This window comes from Lepidochelys kempii, chromosome 2 (genome assembly GCF_965140265.1).
Source record: "Lepidochelys kempii isolate rLepKem1 chromosome 2, rLepKem1.hap2, whole genome shotgun sequence".
NCBI lineage: Eukaryota > Metazoa > Chordata > Testudines > Cheloniidae > Lepidochelys > Lepidochelys kempii.
Genome location: NC_133257.1, coordinates 18,718,142 through 18,738,625, shown reverse-complemented (window position 1 = coordinate 18,738,625; position 20,484 = coordinate 18,718,142). Strand labels below are relative to the sequence as shown.

General features: G+C 40.0%; 1 protein-coding gene across 8 annotated transcripts in view; it reads right to left on the bottom strand.

Moving 5' to 3' along the window:
• The window catches only part of CYRIB (CYFIP related Rac1 interactor B), a 156,089-nt gene that overhangs the window by 21,002 nt on the left and 114,603 nt on the right, over positions 1-20,484 (bottom strand). For 6 of the 8 annotated variants that reach the window (XM_073330125.1, XM_073330132.1, XM_073330126.1 and 3 more), the window contains 3 exons: positions 20,211-20,293; positions 6,988-7,109; positions 1,743-1,848 (listed from right to left, as the gene is read on the bottom strand). In XM_073330125.1, the coding sequence (XP_073186226.1) occupies positions 1,743-1,848; positions 6,988-7,109; positions 20,211-20,283 (301 nt within the window). In that variant the 5' untranslated portion in view covers positions 20,284-20,293. Of the gene's footprint in view, positions 1-1,742; positions 1,849-6,987; positions 7,110-18,716; positions 18,831-20,210; positions 20,294-20,484 lie in introns of those variants that run through there. The other 2 variants (XM_073330131.1, XM_073330130.1) reach the window with 2 other exon arrangements.

Sequence of the window (20,484 nt, the reverse complement as noted above, 5' to 3'; positions counted from 1 at the left end):
AGTCTGTATTCGCAAAAAGAAAAGGAGTACTTGTGGCACCTTAGAGACTAACCAATTTATTTGAGCATAAGCTTTTGTGAGCTACAGCTCACTTCATCGGATGCTTATGCTCAAATAAATTGGTTAGTCTCTAAGGTGCCACAAGTACGCCTTTTCTTTTTAAAAATATTACCTCACCCATCTGGTCTCTCTAAGGCCTGTAAAACTAAGATAAGATTTCACTTTTAATGGATTACATTTTTTCATCTTCAGAAACTTGGAACATTTAGGTGCAAGAAGATGCTACATTTTCTTGGAGACCACAAGAAGGTTTCCAATGACTGTATGCTAACATACAAGGAAAGTTCATGGAAACATATTCCTGCAGGAAACACACTATGGTGAGGGTGACATATTTTATCCTTTCTTTCAGTGGTGTAACTGGTTTGCCTCTACAACAGTGGGCAACAGTGCACGTTTTATAGTAAGTGAAGCACCTCCTGGAGGATAATCAAAAATACACACATCACATTGTATCCCCTCTAAATTTTCTTATGTTTTGCAACGTGCATTACTTTGCATTCATCAACATTCAATATCATCTGCCATTTTGTTGCCCAGTCACCCAGTTTTGTGAGATCCCATTGTAACTCTTTGCAGTCTGCTTTGGACTTAACTATCTTGAGTAATTTTGTATTGTCTGCAAATTTTGCCATCTCACTATTCACCCCTTTTTCCAAATCATTTATGAATATGTCGAACAACACAGGACCCAGTATTGACCCCTAAGGAATACAACTATTTACCTCTCTCCACTGTGAAAACTGACCATTTACTCCTACACTTTGTTTCCTATCTTTTAAACAGTTACTGATTCATGAGAGGATTTTTCCTCTTATCCCATCACTGCTTACTCTGCTTAAGAGCCTATGGTGAGGGACTTTTGTCAAAGGCTTTCTGGAAGTGTAAGTACACTATATCCACTGGATCACCCGTGTCCATGTTTGTTGACCTCAAATAATTCAAATATACTGGTGAGGCACGATTTCCCTTTACAAAAGCTATGTTGACTCTTCCCCAACAAATCATGTCCATCTATGTGTCTGATAATTCTGTTCTTTACTACAGTTTCAACCAGTTTGCCTGGTACTGAAGTTAGGCTTACCAGCCTGTAATTGCCAGCATTGCCTTGGGAGCCTTTTTTAAAAATTGGTGTCACTCAGCTATCCTCCAGTAGTCTTGTTAGGGTGACCAGACAGGAAGTGTGAAAAATCAGGACAGGGAGTGGGGGATAATAGGTGCCTATATAAGACACAGCCCCAAATATTGGGACTGTCCTATAAAACTTAAACGATCGGTTACATACCACAGTTAGTAGTTCTGCAGTATTATATTTGAGTTCCATCAGAACTCTTGGGTGAATACCATCTGGTCCTGATGACTTACTACTGTTTATCAATTTGTTCCAAAACCTCCTAATGACATCTCAATCTGGGACAGTTCCTCAGATTTGTCACCTAAAAAGAATGGGGAATCTCCTTCACATCTGCATTGAAGACCAATGCAAAGAATTCATTTAGTTTCTCCACAACAGTCTTATTGTCTTTTGAGTGCTCCTTTAGCACCCTGATTGCCCAGTGGCCCACTGATTGTTTAGCAGGTTTCCTTCTTCTGATGTACTTAAAAAAAATTTGCTGTTACTTTTTGAGTCTTTGGCTAGTATGAAGGCTATCAAGTCATTAATTTACCACCTTTCAACTTACCTAGCCTTTGAGAAAATTCATAGAATTTCTTTAGCTTGCCTACTAATGGAACAACTGCACCCCATGCCTTCTCCTGCAATTTTTCATCAGTGGGATGCTGTATCGCCTTGAAAATCGAACACATGGAGAAAGAAAGAAAAAAAAGTCACACCTCGCTTAACAACAGGAATCAAGACTAGGAAAGTTTTCTTTCATTCAAAATATGTATTAAAAGAGATTGATCAGAGGTACTGAGGAAAACAGAAGAAGGGAGCATCATTCTTTAGATTGTGGGAAAAGAACAGTTTCTCCAGACATTATGGGTGCAACCAGTGTCCTATTATGAGTCAGATTTTCATTGAAAATTATAAGCTGGTGTCTTTCATCACATATTGCACCTGTTATGCACATTCTTTACACATACACAATGAAAATAATTAAACACACTTTATGAACATAATATTTTATAGGATGTAAACCCTATTATACAATTACTTGTATGTGGACGATTTTTAAAGTTGCCTAAAACACAAAAAAGGAAACAATTTACACAGTACAATCTACTTGGTCAAATAACTGCTTTATCAGGATACTCCAAGAGAATGAGTTTAACCTAGTTTAATGATCATGGCTTGTACACAAAATTAGTTTCAGCTACAGCAATCGGTATCAGGTAATGGGGAGGGAGAACCAACCACCTTTAGCTCATGGAATTTTTATACAATCAAGTCAATACCGCTGGCAGAATATGACACCAGCGAAAAGGTGACTAAACATCTCAGGTAGTTGAGATTTTTTGGTGTTCTGACAGGAGTGCTGTGTCAGAACATTTGATATATAAACATTCTATATTAATTGCAGTTAGCTTTGCAGTATTTTGTCACATTTTATAGGAAAATATTTGTTCAAAAATTAAACTGTATAACATTGAGTTCTAGAATAGCAAGTTATTCAACAGTGTCAATCAAGAACTACATTTGCTTGTATTTGGAATTTTGCTTAAAAGAGGAACACTCAAATATTAAATGACCCCTTTGTACTTTTCAGATCATATAATGATAAATTCAGATATGTTATTTCATGCAGAATTTTAGTACAAACAATATATTTAATTCTATAAAATTATTTAGAAAAATTTTACTGCAGTAAATATTAAAGTTTAGAGTAATTTCCTTTCTCCCAAAACTAACAGGAAGCATAATGCACGCAAACAATCTTATTGATTTTTTCCTTCCATACTGTAAGGTATTGGGGAATTTAATTTTCTTTTTAAACCTTTCCTAGTCTTAACCTTCCCTTCCCAGTCAACTTAGATGAAAAGTGTACATATATCATATATCTTACAGGAAGGATACTAAAATTTTGAAAATAGACACTCTTGGAAAGAGTTGCTGTGTAAGATACCAACAGGCAGGAAGTTTAGAAATTCTAATGTTCCTGCATAACATTTGTGAACTGATACACTTTTATTTTCATCTGTCTAGTTTATACTGGTTACTACATTGTTTCACTTCTTGTTCACTGTTTTCTTACATGTCTTGCTGCAAACCTTGTGTTTCAGTCATTACTTTTGAACTAATTCTTATTATTTGTTAAAAACATTAGTTGATTTCTAACAGTGTGGAGGTATAAGGTGGGAGTTTTTGTATATTAACACTTCATTTCTCTCTCCATCCCTGGTTCTCATCATTGTGGACACACTTAGATTACTCAGTGGCATCCCAATATGGTAACTCCTCCCTTAAAGTTGTCCTGGTTAATGTCATTTCGTTGCTGATCAATTAAAGAACATGCTCGCTTAAAGTTGCGTAATGCTCCCTTATAATGTTTGACAGCCTCCTGACAGAAAGAGCAGCCCGTTGGAGCTAGCTGGTAGGGGCTTGGAACCAGGGCGGACCAGAAGCCCCCTATCAGCTCCCCACTTCCCTAAATTCCCTGTGCAGCAGCCGCCCAGCAGGCTATCAATTCCCGGGCAGTTCAGCTGTCCCTCCCCCCACTGCCACGTGCTGCTCCTGCCCTCTGCCTTGGAGCTGTTCCTGGGAGCCTCCTGCTTGCTGCGCAAGGGGGATGAAAGGAAGAGGGGTGCTAATGTCAGGGTGTCCCCCTCCCCCGCTCCTTTACCCCATCTAAACAGAGCAGGGGCGGAATACGACAGGGCACAGGATGGAGGGAGCTTGCTGGCAGCAGCTGCTGTCTCAACTTGCTGATCTACTTAAAAAGGCAGTGTACTTAGAGTGGGGTCAGCATATTTAAACGGGCAATGCGCGTCTTTCTCACACACATGGTGTATGTCTCTGTCTCTCTCTGCCATGCTGTCTCCCCTCCCTCTGTTCGTGCTGCCTTGTAGAGCGTGAGGCTACACTGACAACGTGTTAACCCTTGAGGGCTCAGCCAAGTGCTAGTTCATCATTTAGCAGTAAGGCATTCCCTGGGAAATATCCCACCCTCTGACTCCACCACCTCAACCAACTTCACAATCATCATTGCTGGGTACAGTATTAAATTGTTTAAAACTTATGCTGTGTGTGTGTGTGTGTGTGTGTGTGTGTGTGTGTGTGTGTGTGTGTGTGTGTGTGTGTGTGTGTGTGTGTGTGTGTGTGTGTGTATAGAGTCTTTTGTCTGGCAAAAAAAGTTTCCCTGGAACCTACTCCCCCTCCCCCCCCTTACATTAATTCTTATGGGGGAACTGGATTCACTTAACACTGTTTCGCTTAAAGTAGCATTTTCAGGAACATAACTACAACATTAAGCGAGGAGTTACCGTATGGTACTTTAATTATATTTACATAGAAATCAATAGACTTTTTTCTCATTCAATTATTCAAAGCTGGGTATAGTAGTAATAGTCAACAGAACACCAAAGTGTGCCTGAATCTATCAAAATCAAAGACTCTGGGCTTTCCAGTCTAATCATTCCAAACTGATTCACAAACCTTGACTGTGACACTACACTATGACCACTCTGGTCTAAGCCAAGCCCAGCAGTTAACATGAAAGGTTCAAGTAGTGATTAAAATCTTCAAGCAGAAGATCTAAAGTTTCAGGAGCCATCCAAATCCATATTCAGAAAACAGAAACAGAAAAGGCAGACAATACCCTGAACTGTACACAAAAGAGTTGCTCCAGAATTGCAATTGTTATTGTAGATGGGAGCGATATGGGGGTGAGAGCAAACAAGTCGGTTTGGGACACCACTGCAGGTTGCCTATATTGCCTACAACTGTCGAAAACAATTCTTCTGCCAGCTGTGACCAAAAGAGCTAATAGGATCCTGGGATGCGTAAAAGGGGAACCTCGAGTACGAGTGGAGAGGTTATTTACCTCTGTATTTGGCACTGGTGCGGCTGCTGTTAGAATGGTTTTTGCCTTCCTCTGCAGCATGGGGCACAAGTCACTTGCTGTTTTAAACTAGATTAAATGGCAGATTCTCTGTAACTTTAAATCATTTAATCAAGATTTGAGGACTTCAGTAACTCAGCCAGAGGTTATGAGCTATTACATGAGTGGGTGCAGGAGGCTCTGTGACCTGTGGTGTGCATGAAGTCAGATTAGATCAGTGGACTGCATATGCAGTTCTCTCTGTATTATGTGGGCCACATCCACACAATATACATACTACCTATATGGCCCTGAGGATGTCACATGGGCTGCATCTGTGTGCGGATTGGGCCGCAGGTGGCCCACGGATTGAGAGCCACTAGATTCGATGATCACAATTGTCCCTTCTGGCCGTAAATTCTGAGGATTCAGAGAAGAGCCATGATAATGATTAAACGGTAGAAAACATGCCGTATAGTGACTTAGCTTTTGAGTCTATCTATTTAGCTTAATAAAGAGACAGTTAAGGGGTGACTTGTTTACAGCCTATAAATATCTACACGGGGTACAAATATTTAATAATGGGTTCTTCAATCTAGCAGAGAAAGGTATAACACGATCCAATGGCTGGAAGCTGAAACTCGACAAATTTAGACTGGAAATAAGGCATAACTTTTTAACAGTGAGATTAATTAACCATTGGAACAATTGATCAAGGGTTGTGGTGGATTCTCCATTATTGAGAACTTTTAAATCAAGATTGGATATTTTTCTAAAAGATCTGCTCTAGGAATTATTTTTGGGAAAGTTCTATGGCCAGTGCTACACAGGTGATCAGACTAGATGATCACAATGGTCCCTTCTGGCCTTTGAATCTACAAACACTGAGGTTGTGCTCAGCTTTGCATTAAGAGCTGTTCAGGTCTGCAAAGTTTGACTTTTTTCTTGTCTATTTTTCTTTTAAATAAGTTGGACTTAAGAGCAGACAAGAGAAGTACCTTGTGGTGCCTTTTTAAACTCCACTGATGGTGATGGGTATATAAAATTAGTTAACAGGTCTGGGCAATTTCCACAGACCTTTAGTTACTTGCAGTAGGGTTACCTCTGGAGAACAGTTGTCATATTGGCCTGGCTCAGGACGACAATAGGACTTCATATACTTTTGGGGCATGGTGCATTGAGCTGAGAACTATGAATTCTCTAGGAATGGGAGGACTGCCTGCGCCACCGTTTTATTGGAAGCAAGGAACAACTGGAACAAGCTATTAGAGAGGGAACACCCCCCCCCCAAATCTCTAGTTCAAATAAGACTATTAAAACGTATTATGGGGGCATTTCTTGTCTCTCAAGATTTGCACAGCAATTTTTCCCAGCAAACAAAAATACAGCTCCAACTGCTAGTCCTGAAAACTCACCTATGAATCTGAAAGGCAAGCTATGTTCTTTCTGGCTCATGCATTATTATAAGTAATAAAGATTCTGCAATTTCAGCTTAGTTAACAACGATTACATGTGTGGTCAGAAAAATCTTCTATAGTCTCCAACAGCTGTGTTAGCTTGCAATAGTAAACAAAAATGAAAAAGTTGTTTTAGTCAGTAAAGTCAGCAAATGTTATTGAATACACACAGAAAGCAGATCTCTGTCTCAGGCTAGTGACCCAAGATCCAGCAGCAAGAATCCTGTTAAGATAAAAGCTTTAGAGGAAACATCTTTTTAATTACTCAACTATGTGCATTTAATATGAAAGTTACTGAAGACAAATATAGTAGCCAGTGATATAGTAGCCAGTGATTTTTTTTAAATCACAACATTTTAGAGTAGAACCATATTTCAAAGTAGAATATTTTCATTTCAGATTATTAATACAATAGCCCTGCCAGAGAAGCTGAAAATTAGCTCATCTATCTGTTCCAGGTTATGATTGCAAAATATCTAACGATGCTTTACCTCTCGTATTTCGTGGCCAGCTCCTCTGTATGACTGTAAGTCTTCCAGGATTCCTTCTGCATCCTTTAGCACTACATTCACCTGATTATAAATTTCCTTTTCAGATTCTGTAGGCTGGGCATCTAAACAGTAGGAGAGCATATTAAATAATTTGTTTAACTGCATGAGTTTTTAAGAAGTCCACCATGATCGAAAGGACAAAGTTCCTAATGAATTCTTGTATAACTATTATTCCATTTACTGCATAAAGCTACCACTATATCTCTGAGAAACTTTACAAAGATAACTACAGTTGTGTATATTCCCCCATCATTTTTTGGATTTGGAATCTTTCGTGTATGAGGTCTACAGGCAGCAGGGATGTTAAAACCTTAAATTTACCTTCCAGATTACCAAACATTATTACCCATGGTTAGTTACAATTTTAAGGTTTTTTTTTTTAATTAAAATTGACAAGTTTTAATATGTTTTTATTTATCAAACCATACTAGGATTTATTCTCACTTTTAGGATTCAGCAGGAACTCAGTCGAAGAGCCATAGGTGAGTTATGGAAAGACACACTGATTAAGGATACACTAAAAGTGTTACAAAATAAGGTAGTCTTATCTACTTTCATTTTAAAAAACTGTACACTTATATATTTTAAGTTTTTGGAGCAGGAACTGTATTTTTGTGTTTTCTTTATAGCCCTGGGCACATTTTTAGTTCTGAACATATTAAAATATAAATGCTGATTAAAGGCCAGTAATCTAATTAGTCATGAGACAATCCATTGTAATTGGCTCAAAGACAGATGCAAAAAATTGTTAAAGCCACCTGTGCAGACTCTCCTGTATATTGTCTATAATTGGGATATATTGTTATCCCACATAATAGGATACTTAAATCTCTCTCTTTCAGCTATAAGACACTCTCCATCTCTGGGTATCATTTAAGTAATGCTATATTTGTCTAATAAACACAAAACTAATTCATAAAAACAATGTATATGTTTTAAGAAATGTTGTAATATTTTTGTGGTCTAACAAGTTTTTTTGTTTTGTTTTTTTTTAATATTTAGGAGCATCATCCCTAATCCAAACATTTTATTTCATAAATTATTTACCTTAGGTGAGATCAGATTGTGAGAAAAAAAAGTTATAAAAGAATACAATTTTGGCTCCTTTTATATCCCTAACTGGTAATTATGGTGTCAGAAAGAAAAGCTATTCAGACCAATGAAACTGGTCATTACTTCTGAACTCTGCAACTTTAACATTGACACTATTTCTTAGCTATCTACACTGGCAAATGAGTTAGGAAATAAACTTTCAAAAGTAAATTAATCTAAGATTTTCAAAGTACAAAATCCAGGTAATTATATTGACCAAATAAAAATTATTTTTCTAGTAAGGATTATCTGTAAACAACTGACCACTAATGCTAATATTTCATGTGTTAGGTGCAGCTAGGCCTGTACAAGTTTAATGTAACTAATCAATACCACATTAAAGGTAAATTAGAGTAAAGGGTCTTCTGTCCATGATACAAATGCCTAACTCCCAAAATAAAACCAGCCCGCTGGGGTAGCAGTTCCTGCTCTTCCGACTGTTTTCTGCCTGTTGTACGTAAGCTGTAGGGAATGCCTGGCACCCTGGAGTACGGGATCCCCTGCGCCTGGCTCTCCCCTCCATGGGACTTGACAAGCAAAGCTGCTGTGGTCCTAGAGGAGACACAGAACTCTGTTCCACTTTTGGCAGGACTCTGCTGCCTTGTGACGGACACCAGGTGCCTGCACATTAGTGAAGAGTGTTTGGAATAGCTGCTTTCCCCAGCTGGCTCCTTGCAGCTCAAGGCATGTGTAGCTGTAGCCAGTGTGTTCCATGGAATATGTTGCCTGATTCTTTGTAGGTTATTTAAATGGCTTCTATTAAGTTATACAAATGTAAATAAAGTGCATTGTGGTCCATGAGTATGGACCACAATTGATGGGTGGTCCATGAGTCCACCCATCAATTGGAGCGTACATCCGTTAATTTTATACATTGTGGAAAACAGTTTTAATGCATGGATCATGATGGAATAAAAAGGTTACACACACATTATCTATCTGGTTTTGTTATACTCAGTTTTGTTAAACCACAAAAATAGGACATCTATGTTACGTGCATAAAGATGGGACATTGTTAGCAAGTGCACCTAAGTAGACCTTGTAACAGTTTATTAATACTTAACATTTCAATATTAAGAAGTATCTGAACACAAGGAAGCTTGCTGCTCCCTTTTTAAAAGGAAAAAATAGCACCACATTGATTAGGTCTTGACTACAGAAATAACTGGCCAACATTTTTGAGATTGTCATAGAAAAGTCAGATTTATAATTTCGAAAGCTGCTGAAGACTGCTGTAAGAAATTAAGATAAAAATAGCAGACAGGTAAGCAGCAGTTTACTATTAACAGTTCATGTACAAACATGAAATGCTATAGTACATGAAATACTATAGGACAGTATAGTCTAATATAAAGCTCTGTAGCATTCCAGAGTATTTGCATTGTTAAATAATTCAATCAAGACTTGACACTTTGGTTCTCTTATACTGAATACATCTCCTGTAACCTTAAAGCTTTTCCATTACCCTTCCTTGCTTCACCCTCCTTATAAAGGGTGCTCCTTTTAGACACTGACAGAGTAGTAGAAGGATTTGTGAAGATACTAGCCAATGTCAGAAATTCTACACAGAATGGATATGCTGAGTTGATGCATTAGAGTAGATTGTGCTCTTCGTTTCTGAAGTCATCTGAGGTGATACCACCTAGATACTCATCTCTGGGGATTGGAAGAAGGGCTGTTTCAGTTAAGGGTCTCTCGCTATGGAGCTCATTCCCTCAGGATGTGGGCAGTGAATGAGGAGGAGGAAGGATATTTATGCCGCAGTTCATTTTAAAGACAATCCTTTAATGACTGGTTGAATTTATCTATGTCATACACCCAGAACAGGATGAGGGGTTGATACAATTATTCATTCTAAAGCAAAGTTGAAAGAGCTCCCACTCTTGCTTATATGACAAGACCAGGATTCTACATTTCCCTTGTAACACCTGATGACAGCAAAGACACCAAAAGTTTTGCAATGTTTAAATGGTTGAGGTTGTCATTTGTTTCTGGGGGAAATTACAACCTTAGATCTTTCAGGTAAACAGGCTAACTTCACCTTATACTTGCTATTACCAATGAAGTCCTGGGATGCATAGACAGGGGAAACTTGAATAGTAGAGAGGTTATTTTATCTCAATATTTGGCACTGGTGTGACCACTGCTGGAATACTGTGCCCAGGTATGGTGCCCATACTTCAAGAAGGATGTTAATAAATTAGAGAGGACTCAGAGAAGAGCCATGAGAATGATTAAAGTATTAGAAAACATGATGTATCATGATAGAGTCAAAGAGCTTAATCTATTTAGTTTAACCAAGAGAAGGTTAAGGGGTGACTCAATTACAGTTTACAAGTACTTACATGGGGAACAAATATTTAATAATGGGTTCTTCAGTTTAGCAGAGAGAGGTATAACATGACCCAATGGCTGGAAATTGAAACTAAACAAATTTAGACTGCAAAGAAGGTGTAAATTTTTAAAGGTGAGAGTAGTAAACCACTGAAACATTTTACCAAGGATTGTGGTGGATTTTCCATTACTCAGAATTTTAAAATAAATATCAGATGATTTTCTAAAAGATGTGCTCCAGGAATTATTTTGGGGAAGTTCTATGGCCTGTGCTTTACAGGAAGTCAGACTAGATCAGAGGTGGGCAAACTACGGCCCGCGGGACCCTCCTGCCTGGCCCTGAGCTCCTGGCCTGGGAGGCGAGCCCCCGGCCCCTCCCCTGCTGTTCCTCCTCCCCCGCAGCCTCAGCTCACTGCGCCATCAGCGCAATGCTCTGGGCAGCAGGGCTGCGAGCTCATGCTGGACAGTGCAGTTGCAGAGCTGCGGCCTGACCCGGTGCTCTGTGCTGCGTGGTGGCATGGCTGGCTCCAGCTGGGTGGCACGGCTGCCTGTCCTGGTGCTCTGGGCAGCCCGGCTGTAGTGCTGCCAGCCACCAGTGCTCCAGGCAGTGCAGTAAAGGGGAAGGGAGCAGGGGTGGCTGGATAGAGTACTAGTGAGTTCGTGGTGGTGTTTGGGGGCGGGTGTGTGTGGATAGGGGTCGGGGCGGCCAAGTTTGTCCGCCCCAGACTAGATGATCACAATGTTCACTTCAGGACTTGAACTCTATGAATCTATATTTCTAGATTATAAACTAGAAAGACTGGCCCAGTTGTTTCAAGCAACTGATAGTCCTTTTAGAGCTAACCTTCAATGAATTTTAAAATGTAATTGGTATCGGAATGCACTAGATTCAATATATATTTAAGAATTCAGAAAAGCTATACAGTATTGCACTGAAGTAATAAGAACTAATAGGAATATGAGTACTGTCACATGGGCTGAATATTGGCTGAAGGACAGTACATAAGAGTATGACAGACAGTGTATCAAGTAGGGGGGATGTTGATGCCCATTCTAGTGCCAGAAGTGAATCTAACTTAAGAGGGAGAGGGTTTATTTAGGATAGTTTGAACAATGAAATTGAGCAACAAATAATTTACGCTGCATATCAGTAAATACTTCCCTAATGGCAAGTTCTATTGTACTGTGAAATATTCTCCCCAGAAGTAGCAGCACAGGAACCAGCAAGAAGAGCTGTAAAAAAGGGAGGTTGAGTAGGAGTTTGTAGGGGAGAGAGAGAGAGAGACGGGGGGAGGGTTCCCACTCTTCTTGACAGGAGCTTAGGAAGGAAAGCTATGACAGCTACAGAGACAGCAGTGCTAGTGACCCAAAGAAGGGAAGAAACAATTAAGATGACTGGATGTGGAAGCCATGGTATTTACATTATTCTGGAGTAGGTATCTGGAAGCTGCTTTGCTTGTATAAAGCGCTACCTGAAGATCTGAGGTTTGGAGACACAGCTAGAAACTATGGTTCAGTTTTGAAGGGGATTGGAGTGGATGATGGAGGGAAGGAGAGAGGAGGTTGAAGGGAAACCTCAAGTCTTGGAGATGGATGCTGGACCAGAGGACTGTGAGGTAGACTGCTGAATGAGGAAAGTGGCCAGCGGAAGCATGTGACTATGAGAACAAGTCAGAGGAAAAGACTGGCTAGCGAAGGAGAAATAGATATGAATAGCTTACTTTTTATGTTCAGCATGTATGAACAGCTTACTGAGTTGGAACAAAGTGAAGAGACAGGCAGTAACAAGATGAGAGAGCAAGAGAGAAGAGAAGAAGAGCTAATCCTACAATAAGAGGGAACGACAATGGAGATAGCCAGAATTCAGAGTCCCAGAAAGAAAGAGGATGATGCAAAAAAGACTGCAAGTGATAACAAGACAAGACGACTTGCTGCTAGAAAGAACAGAAGGGGGAAGGCTGGAGAATTGCACCCACACCAGGAAGGGGCAGGTCTACGTAACTGGGGACTCCCTACTAAGGGGAGGAACAGACAGGCCTGTAACCAGAGCTGATCTCAAGAACAGAAAGGTGTGTTGTCTGCCAGGAGTTAAGATACAGGATGTGGTCCTGAGGCTAAAGAAGATCCTAATGGGAGTGCGAAAGAATCCACTGATTGTCCTTCATGTCAGAACAAATGATACTGTTTGATGCGTCCCAGCAAAAATCTGTGCCAGGCTGGGGAAGGCACTCAAAGAAATGGAGGCTCAGGTGATCTACAGTGGGATTCTACCTGTCCCTAGAAGAGGAGAGAGAAGGTGAGACAAGATTATGGTTATCAACAAATGGCTTAGCCAGTGGTGCTATAAGGAGGGCTTTGGGACATTCAATCACTGGGAGGCATTCACAGACAGAGAACTGTTATTATGGGATGAACTCCACCTGAACAGGAAGGGAAATAACTTCTGGGATAGAGGTTGGGACGACTGATAAAAAGCTTTCAACTAGGAATTTGGGGGAGACGGTTGGGAGATCCTCATGTTATCTCCACACGTGATGCTAATACTGGATGGTAGGAAAAGTAAGTAAAAGATGGAGAAAGGAACAACAGAGGGTAGGAAAATAGACAACAACAGCAAACTGTGTCAATAGGCCAAGCAGAAACAACTAAGATGTCTGTACACCAATGCAACAAACACAGGTAACAAAAAGGAGGAATTCGAATTACTGGTGCAGGAAGTGAAACCAGATATTATAGGGAAAACGGAAACATGATAGAATAATAGTCATGACTGGAAAACAGGTATTGAAGGGTATGTGCTGTTCAAAAAAGACAAATAAAGGGAAAGGAGGTTGAGTAGCATTGTATATTAATGATGAGGTAGGCTATAAAGGAATTAGAAGTGATGGAATGGAAAAAATTGAATTTGTTTGGATCAAAATCACTTGGGGAAAGAAAGGTAACAAAGGCTCCAGTAGAATAGTGCATAAATAAATACTACTGAGAATTGTGTGATTATGGGAAACTTTAATTTCCCAGATATAGGTTGGAGGACAAATGGTACAAACCAGATATTCCCGGATGTGATAGCTGACAGATTTTTTCACCGAATAGTCATGAAACAACAAGTGGAGAAGCCATTTTTGATTTAGTATTGGTAAATACTGAGGATCTCACAGAAAAAACGTTACCTACTTCTCATAACTGTTGTTCTTTGAGATGTTGTGCTCATGTCCATTCTATTCTAGGTGTGCGCGTGCCCATGTGCACAGGTGTCAAGAGATTTTTTGCCTTAGCAGTATCCATAAGGCCAGCAGTGGTGCCCCCTTGAGTGCTGCACTCATGCACCGGTACATCAGGCGCTGCTGAACCTACGCTCTCTCAGTTCCTTCTTGCTGGCAAATACGATAGAGGGGCAGGAGGGCGGGTAACCGAATAGACAGAGAATTATCATAGAGGCCAGCATCATCCTGGGCCTGCTGGGTCAGCGCATAATGGGACGTAAATGTGTGGACAGACGATCAGGTAGCAGCTCTACAGATCTCCTGGATCAGCACCTGGGCTAAGAAGGCCGCAGATGCTGCTTGTGCTCTAGTCGAGTGTGTTTTGGCTATTGCTGGTGGAGGCACACTCGCCAGCTCGTAGCAGTATTGGATGCAGGCTGTGATCCAGGATGAAATTCTTTGAGCAGACACAGGGCGACCTTTCTTCCGGTCTGCTACGAACAGTTGTGTTGACTTACGGAACAACCATGTCCTATCAATATATATGGCCAGTGCTCTCTGGACAACTAAGGCGTGTAATCTGCCCTTCTCTTCAGATTTATGGGGTTTCAGAAAGAAGACCGGTAAGAAAATGTCCTGGCCGGTATGAAACTGGGAAACTACCTTGGGCAGGAACATCAGGTGCGGCTGGAACTGGACCTTATCTTTGTAGGACATAACCGCCACCAGAAACGCAAACTTCCAGGAGAGAAGGAGAAGAGAGCAGCAAGCCAGAGATTAGAAGGGAAGCTCCATGAGCCTTGACAGCATGAGACTCAAATCCCAGGGAGGGACAGGATCCCGGACATGAGGGTAAAGATGTTCCAGACCTTTCAAGAACTGGGCCGTCATGTCTTGAGCGAAGACCGACCTGCCTTGGAATGGAGGGTGGAAAGCCGAAAAAGCAGTCAGGTGGACCCTGATAGATGACAGGGACAAGACCTGAAGTTTGAGGTGCAGAAGATAGTCCAGAATCACTTGCAGCGAGGCCCGGATATGCTGATCCAAAGCCCAGCACGTGAATCTTTTCCACTTAACTCGGTAGGTTGCTCTGGTGGAAGGCTTTATGCTACCCAACAAGAACTGCTGCACCCAGGTCGATCAATCAAAAGCTATGTGCACACTACAACTTACTGTGGTATAACATACATCACTCGGGGTGTGAATAAGCCACCTCTCTGAGCGACGTAAATTACACCGACTTAAGCGTCGGTGTGTACAGAGCTATGTCAGTTGGAGAGCTTCTACTGCCACTCGCGGGGGCTGGAGTAATTAAGTCGATGGGAGACTTCGCTCCTATCAGTTTAGAGTGTCTGCACTAGCAGTGTTATAGCGGTGCAGCTGCACAGGTGCAACGGCACTGCTGTAAGCTCCGTAGTTTAGCCATAGCCTTAGTTCAAGTGATCAAGAGTTAATTCAGTTTAAATTAAACAGAAAGATAAACAAAAATAGATCTTCAACTAAGGTCCTTGATTTCAAAAGGGCTAACTTTAAAATATTAAGGGAATTAGGGAAGTGGACTGGACTAAAGAACTCAAGGATCTGATTGTGAAGAAGGCTTGGAATTACTTTAAATCAAAGTTGCAGAAACTATCTGAAGATTGCATCCCAAGCAAGGGGAAAAAATTGTTGGGAAAGGTTGCAGACCTAACTGGATGAACAAACACCTTAAATAGGTTATTAAGAGAAAGCAGAAAGTCTGCAAAGAATGGAAGAAGAGATGGATCAGCAAGGATCTCTTGGAGGTCAGAAAATGTAGGGAAAGTGAAAACTGCCAAAAGCCAAGCAGAACTTGACCTTGTGTAGGAAATTAAAACCATCTGTAAAAGGTTCTTCAGCGATACACATAAAAAGAAAACAAGGAAAGAAGGAGTGGGACCACTGAGCACTTAGGATGAGGTGGAGATTAAAAATAATCTAGACATGACCCAAAATCTGAATGAAAACTTTGCCTCAATTTTTAATAAGAATAATGAGGTGCTTGAGGACAGAGGTAGGGTGACTACTGGGCATGAGGATATGGAAGTAGAAGTTACCACATCCTGTGTGGAAGCCAAACTCAAACAGCTTAATGGAACCAAATTGGGGGACCTTAATATTCTTGGATGGACATTATTCAAGGAACTGGCACATGAAATTGCAATCCCAACAGGAAGGATTTTTAATGAATCCAGGACCCCAGGTCATACCTTATGACGGGAGAATTGCAAATATAGTACTTATATTTAAAAAAAGGAAAAGAACAGTGATCCAGGAAACTACAGGCCCCTTAATTTGACCTCCATTGTATGCGAAGTCTTAGAACAAATTTTGAAAGAGAGAGTAGTTAAAGACAGAGGTAAAGGGTGACTGGGATAAAAAGAACATGGTTTTACAAAAGGTAGATCATGCCAGACCAACCTGATTTCATTCTTTGAGAAGATAACCAATTTTCTAGACAAAGGAAATGCAGTAGATCTAATCAATCTGATTTTCAGTAAATCATTTGATACAGTTCCACATGGAAATTAGTTGATTTGGAGAAGATGGGGATTAACGCGAGAACTAGTTAAAGGGAAGACTACAATAGGTCATACTGAAAAGAGAACTGTCAGGCTGAAGGGAAATTACTAGTGGAGTTCCCTCAGGGATCCATCCTTGGACCCATCTTATTCATTAATGATCTTGGCACAAAAGGGGAGTTTGCTAATGAAATCTGCGGATGACACAAAGTTGGGAGGTACTGCCAATCCAGAGGAGGACCAGAATATCATACAAGAAGATTTGGATGACCTGCAAAACTGGAGTAATAGAAATGGAATGAAATTTAGTAGTGCAAAGTGCAAGGTTATGCACTTAGGGACTAACAACAGGAGTTTCTGCTATAAGCTAGGGATGTATCAGTTGGCAGTGACAGGGAAGGGCAAAGACATGGGTTTATTGGTCAATTACAGGATGACTACGAGCCGCCAATGTGATGTGGCCATGGAAAAGACTAATGAAATCATTGGATGTAGCAGATGAAGTATTTTTTGTAGAGATAGGAAAGTGTTATTACCATTATACAAAGCATGGGTGAATACCGCGTGCAATTCTGGTCTCCCATTTTTAAGAAGGATGAATTCAAAATGGAACAGGCGCAGAGAGGGGCTACTAAGACGATCAGAAGAATGGAGAACCTATCTTGCCAGAGGAGACTTAAGGAGCTTGGCTTGTTTAGCTCAACAAAAGAAAGGCTACAGGGAGCGATAAATAACTCTTCTCCCTTCCCAGTGTTTAAGTTAAGGGTCAATGGTGGCACAAGAACAAATGCATATAAACTGACCATCAACGAGTTTAAGCTTGAAATTAGATGAAGGTTTGTAACCATCAGAGAAGTGAAGTTCTGGAACAGTGGGGGCAAAACACCTAACTGGTTTCAAGTTTGAGCAGTTTATGGAGGGGATTGCTCAACGGCATACGGCCCATCCACAACTGCTATTAGGAAATATCTCCATCGGTTGCAGATGGGACACTAGATGGGAAGGGCTCTGAGCCACCATAGGGAGCTCTTTTCCACGTGTTTGGCTAGTGGGTCTCACCCATATGCTCAGGGTCTAACTGATCATATTTGAGGGTCAGAAAGGAATTTTCCCCCAGGTCATATTGGTAGAGACCCCGGTGGGTGGGGGTTGCCTTCCTCTGTAGCATGGGCCATAAGTCACTTTCTGGCTTTAACTAGAGTAGATGGTGGATTCTCTGTAATGTGAAGTCTTTACATCAAGATTTGAGGACTCTGGATTCTATTTGTTTTTCAACTTTACTTGTTGAGTACTAATCAATATTTGCTCTTTTGGAGCAATTACACCAACCTATAAGGTCCACTGTCATCACCCTCTACTGCCCTGTTGCAACGACTCCTGTGTGTGTTTTCACAAATAACCACATCATACTGTCCCCACCGTAGCTGTGCCCCTTACACTGGTGGTCTTAGAATGTTGGTGCCCGGTAGGGTGACCAGACAGCAAGTGTGAAAAATCGGGACAGGGTGGGAGGTAATAGGCGCCTATATAAGAAAAAGCCCAAAATATCGGGACTGTTCCTATAAAACCGGGACATCTGGTCACCCTAGTGCATGGACACAAGTAGAAAACAAAAGGCTACTATTGGTTTTCAGATATTTAAGGAGTATTACAACAATGCTGAGTTTAAAACCATCAGTGTTGCAACACACTGACAATATCTAAAGGGAGAGCTGACAGCCCATCATACTAACTTTCTTGATATTCTCTCTTTGCATTCTCTGAAAGCCAGTGAGATTACTATCAGTGAAATCTAGCACCAAACAAAATTAAGTCTGGAAGTCTCAGAGACTGGCGTACAAATCCATACTACGTCTTTCAGGTTCACCACGTATCCTTAGTAAACCTTATGGAGATTAACTTTGTGCTGTGTACTGCATTCTCTGATAATACGGGTGTTTAACAACTAACCTTTTCAAGAGGTCATTGTGAAGTGTGTTTATAGGCTTGAATTATATGGAACAACAACCCAAAAGTAGCTTGTTCTGTAACACTGATAGGCCAAACAAACACAGCAGCTAGCAAATTTGTATTTAATATGAAGCTTCCTCACTTGCCCACATAAAACACGACATTAAGTTTATCAAAAGATCAAGTGCCAAATCTTGAAGTATAAGATCTTGACTGTATCAAAGCCAAGATTCTGTAAATGCAAGCCATCTGAAACAGAACAGAGAGAATAGAGGGGCACGGACACGAAGTACAGCAGTAGAACCAAATGCAAGTTCAAAATGAACAAAATACATGACCTAAAACCCAGCCATAATATAAGCTGCTTCATTTGATTGCATATGTAAACACTTTGTGTCAGCAACCTGCTTATCCCCATGCCAATTACCCTTTTTCATGCTGAAAACATGCACTTTGCAATAGAACTGATCATTTTAAAAGGTCAAAACATTTTAAAAACTTAGCACAGATTTTTATCACATTTTAAGTTTGCTAGATGTATGATTCTTACCACTAAAGTCATTTGATGAAGTGCTATTAAATAGTCTAGAGTGTGTGGAGTGCATCTTTATTCCAACATTCTGATACACAACTCAAAAGCTCCCACAGTTAATATTTTACTGTCCTGAGACATGATAATTAATAAAGTATATTAATAATATTAAAGAAAATTTAAAAAAACAGTAAACCAAAGAAATCATACATAAAAGGCAGCTATGCCAAGATATTGTAAGGAACGTAAATATATTCAGGAAAGTCAATACTTTTAAATGTCAACAATAAAAGGCAAGTTTAGAATTAATTATTCTTCTACTGTTTTAAAAATTAAATTTAACTTTTTAAACTAGTTTTTTCACATTAAAACCAATACAACCAAAACTTTTGTTTTGGCAAAAAGGGGAAATCTAAAAAAATGGAGAGTGCACTTCATATTTACGCTATATCAATATTTGCTCTCTTAATATTTCAGTTACATATTATTGATTATATTTTACTAAAAGGGCAACTCTCTTTCCCCACAGACTAACAGCATTAGTTTGCTTTTTTTCCATGTACTTTGGTGCACATCTGGGAAGTTAAATAATAGCCAAAAGCAAAGCAGTTAAACATGCACAGCAGCAGCCAATAACACTTACCTGCCATTTTTAGCCCATATTACATCATGCAGTGTGGAACAAACAAAAAGCAGAAATAATTAAAAGATATGTGAACCTTTCAGGACATTTGGCACTGATCAGGAAAGGAGATTTTTTTCTTTGCTAAAAATTACTAAAGTTCTGCATGTAGATTTTGGGGTTTTTTTTTGATGAACTGTAGGAAGCACTTCTGTGCTTAATCAAGTTAGGTTCACATGTAATGCACCTTTAACATGCTGCTGTTAGAGAGTTATGAATGGCTTTTGTGAACTGATTCGCATGGTTAGCATACCAACGATTGTTTCAGTATATATTGGTATAGTGTGGAAGACTGGATTCACATTAGTATTCTAGTTCTGGAATCTGTAAGCCAGTTTTGGCAAGTCATTCTACAATTCTTTTTAAGTTATGACATATTGAGAGGATTATTTACCTCTATGTACTTAAATGTTTTGGTTTTTTTTAAAGGGATGAATGGACCATTATATGTGCAGGTTTTACAATTAGTGAAGTCTCAAATTTACAAGGCATAACATAAGGGGCAGATATTTTCTTTAAAATGTATTAATGTCTAGAAAAGGCACAAAAGCATATCAGATCCCAGACAATGTAATATCAAAAGCGATCGCTAAGACAAACTCACTTCTGGCTTCCCTTTTTTTAAAAAAAAGACAAGCTTACCTTTGTTAATATAAATATAGTGGGATATTGACAATTATTTTACTTTCCAATTGTTCACAAAAGTATTCATAACTCGGTCATGCAAAGTAGTTAGAAGGATGGCAAAGTGAAGACATATGTTTAGCATGAGACATAAATGCAGTCTACTGCAGGCAAAGAGAAATAGATATATAAAATCATCTTCTCACTTTCAAAATCAAGGAAAAAATTTGGCCCCTGCTCAAGGTCTGTGCATGTCAAAACTTTAAGAAGGTTCCCCATGTTAAGGTACCTGTCGAGACAAGAATGAGAGAAAAGAGAATATCCCTTTATAAGAAGGAACAGCCCAAATATAGTAGAATGAAGGTGGGGAGGAGGGGCCTGGGGAGTCCAAACAGTTCCATCAGATATAAAAGCATCCTTCAGGTTCCTGCTATGGTGCATGCTGGTGGAGGGTGATCCCCACCTCCAAGGATGTACAAC